The sequence below is a fragment of the Protopterus annectens genome, chromosome 9.part0, assembly GCF_019279795.1.
Source record: "Protopterus annectens isolate FY-2018-M chromosome 9.part0, PAN1.0, whole genome shotgun sequence".
Taxonomy (NCBI): Eukaryota; Metazoa; Chordata; order Ceratodontiformes; family Protopteridae; genus Protopterus; species Protopterus annectens.
Window position 1 is genome coordinate 1,767,466,871 of NC_056743.1, and position 16,023 is coordinate 1,767,482,893.

Genomic DNA, 16,023 nt, shown 5'->3' on the forward strand with positions numbered 1-16,023 from the left:
AAGTTTAGTATAATGTTTGCTTGTTCTTTTAGATTAGATTTAACACCTTAGCTGACAGTGATGCCACACTACATAAGAACAGAAGAAATACAGCTTATGAGACTTTAACGTCTATTTCTCTTAGTGACCTGATTTTATTAAGACTTCACCACACATCACTAGAGTAACAGGCTGCAGCCAGTGTGCTGATGATGGAAGTTCAGCCTAGCAGTTATGTTTCATGCAGAAAGATTTGCCACAGACTGTAATGATCCTGTAACATGACTGACTGAAACACATTAATGCACCCAGTTAGTATTATGATGCAGATTGTTGAGGTGTAGTGTTCAGCTAATACAGATGCAATTTTTTTCTTAAAAAATGGTTGTGTAAATTCTTGCTATATGTAAAATGTTGACGTACTGAATGTAGATAAAGTAAATTGTACTTATTAGGTGTACTAAACCAGCAGAAACTAAAACAAAATATGTTTTTCAGGTGTGTTGCAGTCCTTTCAGTTTAAAAAAAACATTATCTTATTTGGACACTTGCATGTTAGACATAGCCTTCCCTTCCATGCAAGAAAAACATTATCTGTATTTTAAATTTAAACAGGAAGGACTACATGGAAGAAACCATTTCCACATGAGTTACTGCCTTGATTCTAGACTCTGCATAGCAGACTGCATTCTTGAAACAGAGCTCAAGTTGGATTCCATTTGTATATCAAATGATACAACTACTGTCTGTACACCCAACTCAGAGGTAGATAGAAATTAAGTTTCGGGTTGGGAGGTTAGTGTAATGGGTAAGGTCTTTACCTTACAGACACAAGGTGCAGGTTTGATTCTTACATGGGGTAATTGGTTAGGCTTAAAAAAAATGGCTCCCACGGGCAGTTAGCTTAATACTAATCTATGAACCTAAGTATATGTTTTTACTGGTGGTGGTGACAGATCCAGATGAGTTGTTAATCTGAGTTATTTTTTCCATATGTTCTTTTAAACACTTATTTTGTATTTTCTTTGTGCCAGTACACAGCTGTTTATATATTTGACTTTACAAAGTGCATTGCATAAATGTATTTATTTTGATAAAGAGTTTTATTGTTTCATTTTAAGTGCTGGTGGCTGGTAACTATCATGTTATATTAATGATTATTGGTTTAGCCTTTCAAAGAGTTACTGCTCAGCCTGTTTCTACCATACAGATATTTAACAGCTTATTTTAATGGTAAACAGTAGTTTTGTTTCTATTTTGTTTTGTGGTCTAACTGGTGGCAATATTAATGAAAAGTTAGTGAAGGGAGTGCTGTTACTGAAAATATTCAATTAACCCATTCCTTGGAAATATTACTTGTGTGTGAGTTTGTGTAAAAACATTAGTCAGGTCATTTACTGTTGGTAAGACTGCACTCGAAGGCAGTGAACTTAGTATGAAGTGAGTGAAATCTTGGACAGGCAGTGATTATAAATCTGATGTACAGCTAAACAATGTAAAGCCTATTTGGGTGTGCTGGCTCTGACTATTATCTTAGCTTATAGAGAACATTTACCATATGTTGTTAAGGTTAGTCATCGATAGCATAGAGGATTATGAGTAGGTCACCAGTCATAAGCTGCTTATTATGTGTTTGAGACATGGATACCAAGAAATTCACCTCAAGAATGAAGGGCTATGATTGTACACCCTATTATAATTATTTGTAGTGCATTGAGCTTTATCTGCTCCTTGTACTACTAATTATAGTAAGAAAGAAAAAGAAATGCTGTGATGTTCTTCGTGTTTCACTGTTGCAGTCATCACTTTTGGGTTATCTGCTTGCAGTAGCCCTCAGTCGGCCTGATTAACAAAGTCTTGGGTCCTGCGTTGGTTGCTGTCCCTTCTTCCATGACATCAGGTCGTCAGGGGTATAAAACATGCAGCCAATGCCATTACATCAGTCTTTCTTGCCATGTGGTGCCCGAAACAGAAGCAGTTCACAAGTGCTGGTCAGCCGACTTCTGAAATTTTCGTTTTCGAGTTTCAGAACCAAAGTCTTCAACTAAAGCTAAGTACCAAGTTGGGGAAACTATTTCTTGTTCCTCTCCGATGTCAGTAAAAGTTAATAATTGCATTATTTGTGGAAAGCAAATACCTCTCAAAGATTTTCATTCGTACTGTATTCCTTGCCTAGGCCCTGACCACGACGTATCTTGCTGTTGGTTTTGTGCCTTATTTAATCAATGCACTATCCGTCGTTGGTATATTTTTGCCTCTAAATATGTCGGTTCGCGGTTCAATTATCCAGAAATGTCGTCAATAAGCCATCCGACTACCGGTGTTCAGAAAAAGTGCAAAGATAAAGACAGAGACAGGCCACCTAGGTCCAAAACTACCAACGACGCTTCTCCTAAGCCAGTCGCCAGTTTGCCGGTACTCAGTGAGGTGTTTTCACAGCCCCTGATACCTGCTACTTCTGACTCGCAGGCCTCTACTGAGACCATTCGGAGTCCGGTATGCTGCGAGATGCTTCAGCTGTGGAACCTGCGGATGTCTCTACCTTGGATGGGTCCGGAGCTGCTGTGCAGGCACTGGCTTCTGAGGGTGTATTCAGGCCTACGGACTTGCATATTAAACCAACGCATCCTTCTTCTTCAAAGCTTAAACCTCGAACCTTGCCTAGAAAGCTGACACCCAGGCCGCATGTTCAGGCCTCTATGCCTAAAAAACAAATGATAAAATGGCTGAAGATCTTATAACTTTAATCAGGGGAAGCCAACCTCCCCCTTCCAAGAGACCTAGGACTGAGTTTGTTTATGAATCTTCTGACCAGGATTCGATTTTCCTGATTCTTCTGATGACCAGGATTTACCCTTATCTACTTATGAGGATTCTGATGCAGAGGACTCTATTCCCTCTGCTTCTCCTCCAGAGGATTTTTCCTTTGGTGAAACCTTGCACACTCTTAGAGAGCATTTCCACCGGGAAAGCCAGGATTTTTCCTGATTCAAAAAAGAGGCTTAGGGATTTCTTACTTCTACCTCAGCATAGGCCTTTAGCTATACCTCCTGTACTAGTCATTGTCGATGATGCCTTCTCAGAATCTAGTCTGGCCCCTGATTCTTTGCCTCCTGCTCCCAGAAAACCTTACAGATATTACAGGGTTCCTTACTCTCACAAGTTCCTTTTTAAAAATCTTATTGCGGATACAGAGACTATTTCACAGGGACCCAAGGGCATTAAGGCTTCTACTGCCAAGAACCCTACCCCTTCTGATAGAGACTCCAGGGCACTGGATAGATGGGTAAGAAAGTTTACACTTCTGCAACTTTGGCCGTTAGGGCCTTAAACTGTCAGTTTCATCTGTTAAAATATCAACAACATGTTATTGGATTACTTAAACAGAAAATGATGTTGATTCCTGACTGTGCTGAAAATAAGGAACTACAAGATTTAATGTATTCTGCTGAAAAGGTTGGAAAACATACTTTGCAATGTGGGTTTGATTCTTTAGAGGCCTCTTGCAGGGCTGCTGTCACTGGGTCTGTACTCAGAAGGTATGCTTGGCTTAAGGAGCAGTCTTTGCTTGATCACATTTAAGCTAAACTGTTGGATGCTCCCTTAAATCCGCCTGTTTGGCAACAAAGCTGAGGAAGTTCTTAAAAAGATGGAAGATAAAGCTAAATCTATGCAAACTTAAAGATTTCTTACAAGTTCAGCCTCCAAGATTTAGCAGGCATTGGCCCTCTAAGAATTGGTCCTTTCTGGCCCTTTCCAGGTCTTCTCAAGCCAAACCCAGACACAGCAGAAACCCCAGGTTTCAGTCCCAGGGTACACACAAGACTAAGCAGTGGGGGGCTTCTGCTCCCAAATTTGGGAGTAGTACGACTCCCCCCTATGGAAAACTGCCTCAATGACTTGATTTTACAACTTCCAAGCACTTCTCAACTGAATGCTCCTTTAGGGGGAAAGATTGGTCTGCAGGCCAAAAACTGTGAACTCATTACCCAGGACAAATGGGTTTTAAATATAGTGTCCCAAGGATACAGATTTCACTTCCACACATTACCAATGCCAGAAGGTTGGCCAGATCTACCCCCAAATCAGTGGGCAGAGGCTCAAAAGCAAATACTTTCTCTTTTAAACATAAAGACTATTCAAACTGTTCCAGAAGAGGAAAAAGGACAAGGTTTCTACTCAAGACTTTTCCTGGTACCCATAAAAGACAATTTGTGGTGTCCTATTCTGGACCTATCTATTCTAAACACCTTTTTGGTGATTCCAAAATTCAAGATGCTAACTCTTCACCAGTTGCTTCTTATGCTAGGAAAAGATGCCTGGATGGTAACACTCAATTTAAAGGAGGCATACCTGCACATCCCAATCAGGGAATCTTGCAGAAGATACCTACGCTTCAAAGCAGGCTACAATCACTACCAGTTCTCTGCACTGCCCTTTGGCATATCTACTGTGCCCAGGGTATTCACAAAGTGCCTAGCCCCAGTCATTGCATTTTGTAGGCAAAGAAATATTCAAATATACCCATATCTGGATGATTGTTTAATTCAGGCACAAAGCCAGGACATACTTTTGAATCATCTGGCCTTTGTTCAAAGGGTGCTGACTTGTCTGGGGTACACCATAAACGTAAAGAAATCACACCTGGTACCCAGTCAACAAATTATATTCCTGGGAGCAAGCTTGAATACAAATTCCCAGATGGCTTACCTCACGCCAGAGAAACAAATTTATTTGACAACCTACTTCAAACAAGTGGCCACAAAAACCCTACTATCTGCAAGGCAAACACTACAAGCCTTGGGGTTCATGGCCTCTTGCATTCTTCTAATTCCATATGCAAGACTGCATATGAGGAAACTACAATGGTATCTAAAAAGCCTATGGTGTCAACATTCTCAGGATCTAGAAGCAATGATTCCTATCATACCTTGCCTATGCCTAGAGTTTCTTTGGTGGGCAGAGGCCTGCCACCAAAACAAGGGACTACCATTCACAACACCCCCTGCTGCCCAAACTCTAACAAAAGACACATCAGATTATGCATGGGGGGCTCATTTGGCAGGGAAGTGCATTCAGTGCAAATGGAACCCAAGTCGAATGCACCTGCACATCAATCAAAAAGAAATGTTAGCTGTACAGAATGCTCTGACAGCCTTCAAGGACCACATTCTTCCAGGACAATTAATGGTAAAGGCGGACAACACCACTGTTATGTGGTACATAAACAAGCAGGGGGGTACACATTCTTACCCCCTCTGCAGACTAGCCATGGCATTGTGGAACACAGTCCTGAGCTATCAAGTGCATCTACAAGCTCAGTTCCTGCCAGGAAAACTAAATACACTGGCAGACGAACTAAGCAGAAACCTCATGGACCCACACGAGTGGAAACTGGAACCAAGGATTTTCGACATGTTGACAAGCAAATGGGGGAGCCCAGATATAGACCTGTTTGCTTCCCCCCAGAACTATCAGTTGGACAAATTTTGCACAAGGACTCCCCACAAACAAGCTTGGAAAGTGGATGCTCTGTCTTTCAGCTGTTTATGCCTTTCCTCCTCTGCCTCTGCTCTCCAAAGTGCTACTAAAGATCAAACAAGACAAACCAAGGACGATTTTGATTGCACCAGACTGGCCATGCCAACACTGGTACCCCCTCTTGCACAGTGTGTCACTGTTGGCCCCATGGCACCTGCCTCAGACTTCTACTCTATTGTCTCAGCAGGAGAACCAGATTCTGCACCCTCAGCTTCAAACACTGAACCTAGCAGCCTGGCTAATTAAATAATTGATCCTTTACCATCCCTCAGTAAACCAGTGATGGATATCATTTTAGAGGCAAGGAGGCCTAGTACCAGAAAGTCTTACATTGAAAAATGGAAAAGATTCTGTGTCTGGAACGATTCTCAAGGGATGAGCACAGCAGTGACCAATTTACCTCAGATTTTACAATACTTAACTGAGATGCTTCACAAGGGCCTGTCTTTCTCCTCCATCAGAATTCACGCCTCAGCCATTTCAGTTCATTATAACACAGAACCATCCCTCTTCTCTCATCCACTGCTTAAGCAGTTCCTCAGAGGGGCCAAAAATCTATGACCACCCAGGAGAGCTCCAACTCCAGCCTGGGACGTCAATTTGGTATTGAAAAAGCTCACCCTTCCTCCTTTCGAGCCAGCTGCCACTGTGGACTTAAAATCCCTTTCTTGTAAAACAGCTTTCCTTTAAGCTATCACTTCAGCAAGAAGGGTATCTGAATTACATGCCCTCATGGCATTGGAGCCTTTCATCATCTTTCATGCAGACAGGGTGTCCCTCAGGACCAATCCTTCCTTCATGTCCAAGGTGGTATCCAGTGTGGCCCTTAATCAGTCCATACATTTATCAACCTTCTTTCCTAATCCACAGAACAAAGGGGAATGGATTCTGCACTCCTTAGACGTGCACAGACAACTTAGATTCTACTTGAACAGAACTAAACCTCAAAGGAAATCTGATCAACTGCTGGTAGCATTTGCTGCAGGGGCAGAGGGGAAGGCTATTTCAAAGCAAACCTTTTCCAAATGGATAGGCCATTGCATTCATTTCTGCTACAAACACCATGGAAAACCTATCCCACAGGGGATCAGACCCCACTCAACCAGGGCTGCATCTACCTCTACTGCCTTTCTCGGAGGCGTCCCTACCAGGGACATCCTAGAAGCTGCTACCTTGAGTTCTGTACATACTTTCACCAAGCATTACCATCTGCCAATTTTCTCTAAATCCAGAGCTGGCTTTGCCACTGCAGTCTTGCAGGGCCTTTTAGCTGGTCCTAATGCTATCTAAATTCCTCCTCTCATCCTTAGCTTTGGGAATCTACCCAAAAGTGATGACTGCAACAGTGAAACACGAAGAACACAGTGCAGCTATGTACACTTACCATAAATGTAGATGTTCGAGTGTATTCACTGTTGCAGCCCTGCTTACCCTCCCTCCAGCCCCCTTTCTTCTTTTGGATATACCTCTACTCTCCTTTACTATGTTCAAAAGCTTTTTGATGTATTTGCTTTTTTGTTGGAGGTATAACCTTGTAAATTTATAGATTTAATAGCTTCCCATTAAGGGGGCACCCAACATCTGGGGCAAGAAAAACTGATGTAATGGTGTCGGCTGCATGTTTTTTACCCCTGATGACCTGACATCATGGAAGAAGGGACAGCAACCGACGCAGGACCCAAGACTTTGTTAATCAGGTCAAATGAGGGCTACTGCAAGCAGATAACCTAAAAGTGATGAATGCAATAGTGAATACACTCGAACATCTACAATTATGGTAAGTGTACACAACTGAACTTTTTGCTGGCTTTCAAAGCTGTAAAGCATTTGGCAGGCTGTGTTAGAAAGGCAGTTTAACTCAGTCCCTTATGTTTACATTCACCTTTCCATGCCTCTCAAATGTCCAGATGTTCACAGAATGTCCAGATTTGTGCCTCATATGTTTCATCTGTTTCTCATAAAATATTTGGTTTTCAGATGACCAAGTCTCTAAATAATGACGGATGCTTGAGTTTTAGACTTGTATCCTTCAGAAAACTCAGTTGAACATGCATCCTGTTCTTCTAGCTACTTTCTAAGTTTATAACAGGAAGTTAGGACAAATTACCAGTACAGACTGCTGGCAAAAACAAATCTTTTTTTATTCTGCTGCTGTTGAATGCTGGCCAGTAATGGCAGATTTGTCTGTCTAGGGTGAGACCCAACCCTAACAAGTTAAGCAGGGGATGCTTGACATTTACTAAGACTGGGTCTCACCTTGTAGTAATGCTTAACTGATTTGTCTTTTTCCAAATATCGGACTGTATCACTGTACTGCATGCACTACATATTATTTGGTGTCTGGTATGTAGGTTTAAAACCGACATCATCACTTATAAATTGGCATCAGCTGTGTAGATTAAGACACTGTAGCCCCTGTCAATCCCACAGATAAACATCTAATCTGTTGTACACCTTTGCTTTTATAAAATTAATAAGTTCTAGAGACCAAAATTCAATTGAAATACTAAAAAGAATTGCTTTAGTGGCAGAGTGTTTTTTTTGTGCAACATTATAGTTAGATACCTGGAATTTGATAAGGTTAATACCTTATAATGTACTAAAAACATATAACAAATTCTATGTACTGTTTACTGTACCTTTATGCTGTCTCCACAGTAATTTGGCTCCCTCCATATTGTTTAAATTTGCTAGTTTACCCCTAGTATCCTATTTCCTACACCTACAATAATACCCTGAACACAGTAATTTCACTCTGCTCCCCCTCACATAGCCCTGAAAATTATACAATGCAGCTATAAAATTATCCTGCAAGTGTATAATCTAGTTTAAAAATAGTCTGAAAATTGGTGTACAAAAAAAATTAAAATACAGCCAAAAAATATTACTTAACATACATTCATACATACCAAAATCCCAAGGAAATTCTTGGAGTCAGTGAATCCCTGTTTGCCAACTTCGTTCGTGGAATTCGTTGCCAAACTATATAACCCTACAATCCTCCAAAAGTCTCTTAAAAAAAACCTCAAACAGTATCTCAAAGTGAACTGGCTCTGCCCATGTACCAACCCTGATTAAGTTATAAACTGAAAGCATAATCTGTAAATATCATAACATGTAACTACGTCACCAAGCTCTGTTTCTAATCTGATGTCTCTTACTTTTAATTGTGTCTGTCCATGAGAATTGTGAGTCCCTACTAGGGAACACTACTAAACCATTGTACATAATCACTTTATTTTTATATATTCTAATTGTTTTCTAACTTCTTGTGTAATCTATGTAAGTTTGTAGATATGGAGCTTTTCTCCCCGGGCCTCCACTGAAAATGGACATGTATCCAGTCGGACTGTCCCGGTAAACAAATGTAAAATAAATAAATAAAATAGATACATTAAAGAAGGAAGATGCTAATGATGGAGTGTAAATCAAAATTAGACATATTTAGGGGAGACAGCAAATTTTCTCAGGAACAAGGAAATGGACAAGTTAAATGCCACTAATCTGATCAAGGTACAAATAGATTTATATTTATGTAAGGATTTCTTAAAAATCCATTTATAATCCTCAGCTGTGTGTGTCACGAGTGCTCCATATCACCCTAAATCACTTCAGTTTCATCTTGCAAGTGGAATTCAGCACAGTTTGTCCGTTCTTATCCACCCAAGCTGTATGTTACATGAGCTATCTTAAATCTTCCCTTACCCACTCCACCTTCGTGTTTCATGTTTACTGCTAATCCATCCTTGCAAACTCTACCTTCAGTTTCATGCATACTCTTAATCATTTCTTACCCAGAACAGTTTTGTTTTTTGTATGCCTCTAAGCCTTCCTTTCCCATTTTAGGTTCAAGTTTCATGTGTGATCCTAATCCTGTCTTACCCACTCCACTTTTATGTTTCCTGTGTTCTAGTTGTCCCTCCTCACTGACTCCAGTTTTATGTCTATTCCTTAGTCTTCCTTAGCTATTGTACCTTCATCTTTCATGATTGCTCCTGTTCTTTTTGTCCTTTTTTATCCAATCCACCTTCATTTTCATGTGTTTTCCTAATCCAGGAAAACTCATTCAGCCTTCATGTGTCGTGTGTGCTCCTAAACCTTCCTTACCCACTTAATATTTTGGTTTTGCTACTAATACTCCTTACCTTCTCTAACCTAATATTTCATGTGCGCTTTTAAGCCTTTTTTTGCCTATTCCACCTTCTCATTCCTTGTGTACTCTTCATCCTGCCTTAGAAACTCCTGATTCGTGTTTCATGTTTGCTGCTTTCTCCCTTGCCCATTTCATTTTTGTGTTGCATGTGATATTCTGCACTTCTAGTCCTTTCTTATCTACTCTAACTTCATGTCCATGTGTGCCCTTAAATCTTTTTTCACCCACTCCACCTTAATATTTCAGGTGTGCTCCTAATTCTTTCGTACTCACTCTAGCTTCATGTTTTAAGAGTGCCTAAGCCATTCCAGCTTTATATTTCATATATGCTCCCAAGAATTCCTTACCCATTCCAGCATTATATTTAGTGTGTGCTCCAGATCTTTCCTTACCCACTGCCTCTTCATGCTTCATGTGCCCTCAGTCCTTCTATAATGTCTTTAGCTTCAAATTTCATGTTCTTAACTCTTCCTTACCCACATCAGCTCCATGTATCATTTATGCTGTTAATTATTTCTTACTCATCCAGCTTCATGTTTCATGCGTGTCCCTAAGCCTTCATTATCCACTCAAGCTGCCTGTCTCTTGTGTGTTCTTCATGTTTCCTTACAAAATCCGGTTGCATGTTGTTCTAAGCATTTTTTACTCACTCCAGCTTCATGTTTCATGTGTGTTCCTCATCTTTTTTATTCCATTTTCATGTTGCACATGTGCTATTAATCATTACTATCTCTACCTTTATGATGCATGTGGGTTACTCTGTACTTTCATACTAAATGTACACACCTTTTCTTCATGTTTTAGGTGTGCCACTAATCTTTACATGTGTGACTCAAATACTTCTTTATCCATTCCAGCTTCTTGTGTAAGACCCCAATAATAGTTCTCCCACTCCATGTTAGGCTGTTGTTATTGTTTCAGTGCCATGTGTACTGTGTATTTTCCTCTTTGGGTTAGACATTACTTGACCATTTAGATATATGTGTGTATATATATATATATATATATATATATATATATATATATATGGGTCAGGACTATTCGCTGAACGCACATTTCACTGAAACACATTTGACTGTGCACAATTCACTAAAAGCTCAATTCACTGAAAACACAATTCACTGAAACACATTCCACTGAAAGTTGTATATGGCCTTTTCCCCACTGTTGTGCGACCCTGGATTGAGTATTTATAGTAAGGGGGGTTTGGAGGGCATATTCCCTCACCTATTTTAAATATTTTGAACTTTATACATGTGTACTTGCAATTCTAATAAATTACTCTTTTCTGAACTTACTATATATAGAAAATATGTGGGAGTTCCCCACACCCCCGATGTGGGAGGAGGTGCCCCCCACCCCCCCTTACTATATATACTAACTCCAGGGTCGCACAACTGTGGGGAAAAGGCCATATATAACTTTCAGTGAAATGTGTTTCAGTGAATTGAGTTTTCAGTTAATTGAGCTTTCAGTGATTTGGGCACAGTCATTTGACTTTCAGTGAAATGTGCTTTCAGTGAATAGTCTCTCTCTCTCTCTCTCTCTATATATATATATATATATATGTATACATATGCACATATACATATATAAAAAATATGTCTCAGTCTCATGCCTGTCAGGCTTTTTTGCTTAAGAAAGACCAAACACATAGACTATTAGTAACTATTACTCTAATTCACATAAAAAAGTTAATAGAACAACAGGTTTTGCATCAACATACATTTTATGAACAATAAGAACTGTGAAACTTCATATGCTTATTCTTGTTTGCCATTATTGACTGACTGAAATCCTTAGCGATTTACCAGAAATTCAGAATTTTTAAGGTTGGGGCAAAACTATGAGGCAAAATCAGAGAGATTCTGTAAAATTTTGGACAGTTGAGAAGTATGCCCAGATCCCTTCATCATCCTGCCTGCTGACCTCATCAGGATCTGATGCAAAAATGCTTTCACAAATCACTTTATGCATAATTCATAGGTAAGTACATGGCTACTTGCCTTGTGGGCCATTTTAAGCCTAGCCAGTTTCCCTCAAATTTGAGGATCATACCCAGTACTGTGTGCCTTTGAGATAAACATCTTAACCATTATGCCAACCACCCAACCCAGTGTTTCTAGCTGTTTACTTGCTTGCCCTCCAAAACAACAAACTGATATTTTTGAAGTCTATGGAAGTCAGTATTCTTTGGGGATGTCTCTTTTGCTTCAGTATTAACAGTCAGTGTGCTACAGAACCAGCAACTATCAGTTACTCAGTTTTTTAAGTGTGGCAGTATGTCAAGTTGAACATGAAAAAACAGCCACGTGTATGTGTCAGATATAAACTGCATCCCTTCAGTATGACCATGGAAGCCTTTACTGATTTTAACTGAGGTACTTTCCAATTAGAAATTAGATAAAACTGGATAAAAGAGGATCGCTCTTCATAAGATTACATGTTGAGTACAGTGGCATATCTTGTACATCTTAATTGCATTTGAAATAATCATTTGTATTTTGAAATTTTAGTAGTATGCTTTGAGAAGAGGTTTAAATAATGGGCATACAAAAGCTAAGAAATATGCACTAATGAACCCTGTGCTGGGAAATATTATTCTTTCTGTTTTCATTATTCCTAATCTTACCTGAATCGTTGTGTTTGATGATGTAGTGGGCCTGTGTATCGCCTTGCAGTAGTCTGATAAAGTTGTGTGAGCAGTGCTTGGCCTGTCTTCTGACTAGGGTTATTTGCAAATTTTACTGTGATTGGTTCTGTTGCACCCAATGGCTTTTGTCCATTCAGACCCTTGATGGCTTCTTCTGCTTCTATTCTCTTGTCAAATCGAATAAATCCTACTCCTCGAGACACACCTGTTTATAACAGTAAAAAAATGTATCAACTAGATAGCAATAAAAAAATCCAAAATGTCACTGACTAAATATATAGTTGTGCACGATAGCTCTGTAAATGCATAGTAACTAACTGAACCTTTTGTTTTCCTTCCTGGTATTTTCAGTTAACTAATTCACAAGTATATTGATATTAATGCCATAAATACGGCTCTGTAAGCTTAGTCTTTCATATTTGGAAGAGATTTTAAAACTAGATGTTTATAAAATGGTGTGAAATTACCTTTTGTTTTTACATAAAAAATGTTTGCATGCTTTATGATGCATGTGAGAATTTTTTTATTTAAAAACAAAGGTTGTTTTGCTTCTTTATACACAATCTTTAGGATATTTTAGGACTTCAGAACTGTATATTTGAAGAATTGCAGGCTGATTTGTAGAATGAAACTGATAATTAATTAACTGGTTGCAGACATCCCATACTTGTTGGCCCAGACTCCAAAAGACTTGCTCTCAGTGTAAGTCACTTACACTGAGAGCAAGTCTTTTCGAATTGGGCCTGTTCAGTATATCGTCTTAGAGGCAGTCAGTTAATTTTCTGCAAATTACACACTGTACTAAATCTTAGTTTGCAAAGGCTGAAAAAAGTATTTATTAAGTACATAACCCCATTATTAAAAGGGTTGTGATCTTATTTGTCATAGGCAAAAATAATGTAGTAGGAATATATACTGTTTTGTAAACAGTGCTACACAACAAGGGAAGAACTGCTGATGTTTGAGAACTTGAGCATGTTTGTTACAGCAGTTAGCACAGCTGCTTCCCAAGCAGTTGATCTGGGTTTGTTTCCTAATCACTGCACAATTTATTTTCCTGATCTTCCCCTGAAAAAGATCAACTAGTCAGTAAGGCCTGCAAAGTAAGGCAGACCACCTTCAGCTCCACAACACTGATGGACAGTGAAACCTTGTGTTGTGACCAAGTTCTCTTGGCCCTCTACCCCAAACAGTTCCTCCTGTGGCCATCATTGTGAGGGAAGGGGAAATGAGTGGACAGCCCTGGACAAGATTGTTGAAGTGACACCACCACTATAGATACTGGAGGCAGAATTTGGATAGTTGTATTACTGTGGAGATGGAGTTCAAATTTTGATCCCACTGGCCACTCAGTGTCCATTGAAGAATCCCCATATGATACACTGCACTGGGTATCAAGAATATTTTGGTCACCATCATGCTTACAAGGTTCAGTTGGGGTAGTGTCAGAAAAAGGCAGGCATTGTACTGGAGACTGGTATGATCACTGCTACAGTAGCCTTAGCTATATGGGTTATATCTTGTTTAGGGATATAAATGCGGACCAGCTTCCAAGCTTTAGAGCACCTTCCACACTTGAACTGAGCTGCCTAAAAATACAGGTGTGGGTGACAAGCCAAGTTTTCTTTGGAGAAGAACCTTCCAAGTGAAAAAAAAATTGTTGTTTTATTGTACCTTCCTGTTTAGGAAACTTATTTTTAAGATAGTAGTTTATGTTTTAATGGACTATTTTGAGTCTTAAGTGTACTTGTAAACAGAAGCACACCTTTTTCCTGTTTGCTTAAAATTTATTTATTTTTTTGTAAAAATTGTGTTGTTTTACTTTTTGGGGGCTGACACAGTGTTTTAAAGAGCTTTTTACTGTGTTTTTGTGTAAAAAAATTATTTTAAAGACTTTGAATTTTCACTGGCACCATTTTCGGCTTGACCATGGAAGAAACTACCAGTACCATGGTCGGTCCTTCTTCTGGCTGCAAAAAGAAAATTTAAGCAAACAGCCTTTGTCACCAGAGCAGGCTAGACATTTCCCTCAGCCGCAAGTGGGTGACTCTGTTGTGGTCATAGCTTGACCACTCATCTTTTACCCTGGATCCCAGTGGTGTAGCACCTACAGCCACTATGGACTAGGGGTTAGCACTGTCCTCTACAGCTTTTGCAGTCCCCTCAGTGGGCAAGGGAAAGCCACTCTTGTCATTCCTGGGAGACGGAGCAGAAAAGACTTCCCTGTTTGGTCAGAATGTTGTGCTCATCCGTAGGGAGCTGCTGTTGCTATTAATAATACTGTTGGCCCCATTTTCCTGTCAACCCCCCCCATAAAACTAAACATATACTTACTCCTCCTCAGATTTCCTTAGACAACAGTATTTTACTAGGTCTGGCTCAGAGTTTATTTCATGCTTTTGACTCTTCTTATAAGGTGGTTTCTGGTAATAGAAAGAGGAATAGCTCTGTTCCTGAATCCATTCAAGATTCTGAATATGGACAGGAAGATAAAAGGTCAAATGCCAAAAAAGACGGACGACTTAAGGCCAATTCTCGACCTGTCAACTCTAAACCTGTTCATTGCCAAAGAGAAATTCTGGATGGTCATGCTGCAATCTATTCTCCCTCTTCTACAGGAGAACGACTGGATGTGCTCCATAGACCTCAAGGATGCGTACTACCACATTCTCATGGACAGACGGTCCAGGAGATTTCTCCGCTTTCGGCTAGGAGCCAGTCATTTTCAGTTCAGGGTTCTCCCATTCAGCCTCACCACAGCCCCCAGGGTGTTCACCAAGGTCATGGCAGTTGTAGCAGCCCACCTGAGACTTCAGGGAATTCAGGTCTTTCCGTACATAGACGACTGGCTCCTCACCGCCCCCACCAGGCATCTGCTCTGCTCTGCCAGGGATTATTCCTTATCCTTGGCCCAGCATCTAGGCATTACCATAAATTTTCAGAAGTCGTCTCTTCATCCTGTGCAAGTTCTGGATTTCATAGGGGCCAGGAAAAATGCGCTCCAGTCCAAAGCCTTTCTAACAGCGGACAGGTTGCGCAACTTGTCACTCCATGTAATAGCGCTTCTACAGTCCCCAGCCCCACCTGCAGAACTGGTCCTGAGAGCCCTAGGTTCCATGGCGGCAGCCATCAGCCTTTCACCTCTGGCACGATTGCACATGAGAGTCCTTCAATGGGCTCTTCAGGTTCAATGGTCTCTCCTCCTTCACCCATTGGATTCTCCGATTCCCCTAAACAGGGTTTGCAGGAACTCCCTTCTTTGGTGGCTTCATTCCCGAGAGCTCCGGGAAAGGAGACCATTTGTGATGCCTCAACCCCAAGCCAGCTGACCATGGACGCTTCTCGCCTCAGGTGGGGGGGCATTCCATGGGCAGAACCGTCCAAGGCACGTGGACCCCTTTAGAGACCGTTCTGCATATCAGTGTCCTGGAGATGAGGGCAGTGCTTCTAGCGTTGCAAGCCCTTCAAGACCTTCTTCCTCTGGGGACTATTGCAATTCAGACAGACAACATGGCAGTAGTCTGGTACATCAACAAACAGGGAGGAACCAGATCTTACCCTCTTTGTCGAGAGGCTATGAGAGTTTGGGAATGGGCGATTTCCACCAACCGCTTTCTGATAGCAATGCACATTCTGGGTCGGTCCAACATTCTAGCGGACAAGCTGAGTCGCTCGATCCTCACACCTTACGAGTGGT

The 16,023-nt window shown here is 40.6% G+C and overlaps 1 protein-coding gene across 7 annotated transcripts in view; it reads right to left on the minus strand.

Annotated features, from left to right (window-relative positions):
• ELAVL3 (ELAV like RNA binding protein 3) overlaps positions 1 to 16,023 on the minus strand; it is a 439,048-nt gene that overhangs the window by 64,638 nt on the left and 358,387 nt on the right. For all 7 annotated transcript variants that reach the window (XM_044084625.1, XM_044084629.1, XM_044084627.1 and 4 more), the window contains one exon: positions 12,306 to 12,531. In XM_044084625.1, coding sequence (XP_043940560.1) covers positions 12,306 to 12,531 — 226 coding nt within the window. The remainder of the gene's footprint in view (positions 1 to 12,305; positions 12,532 to 16,023) is intronic.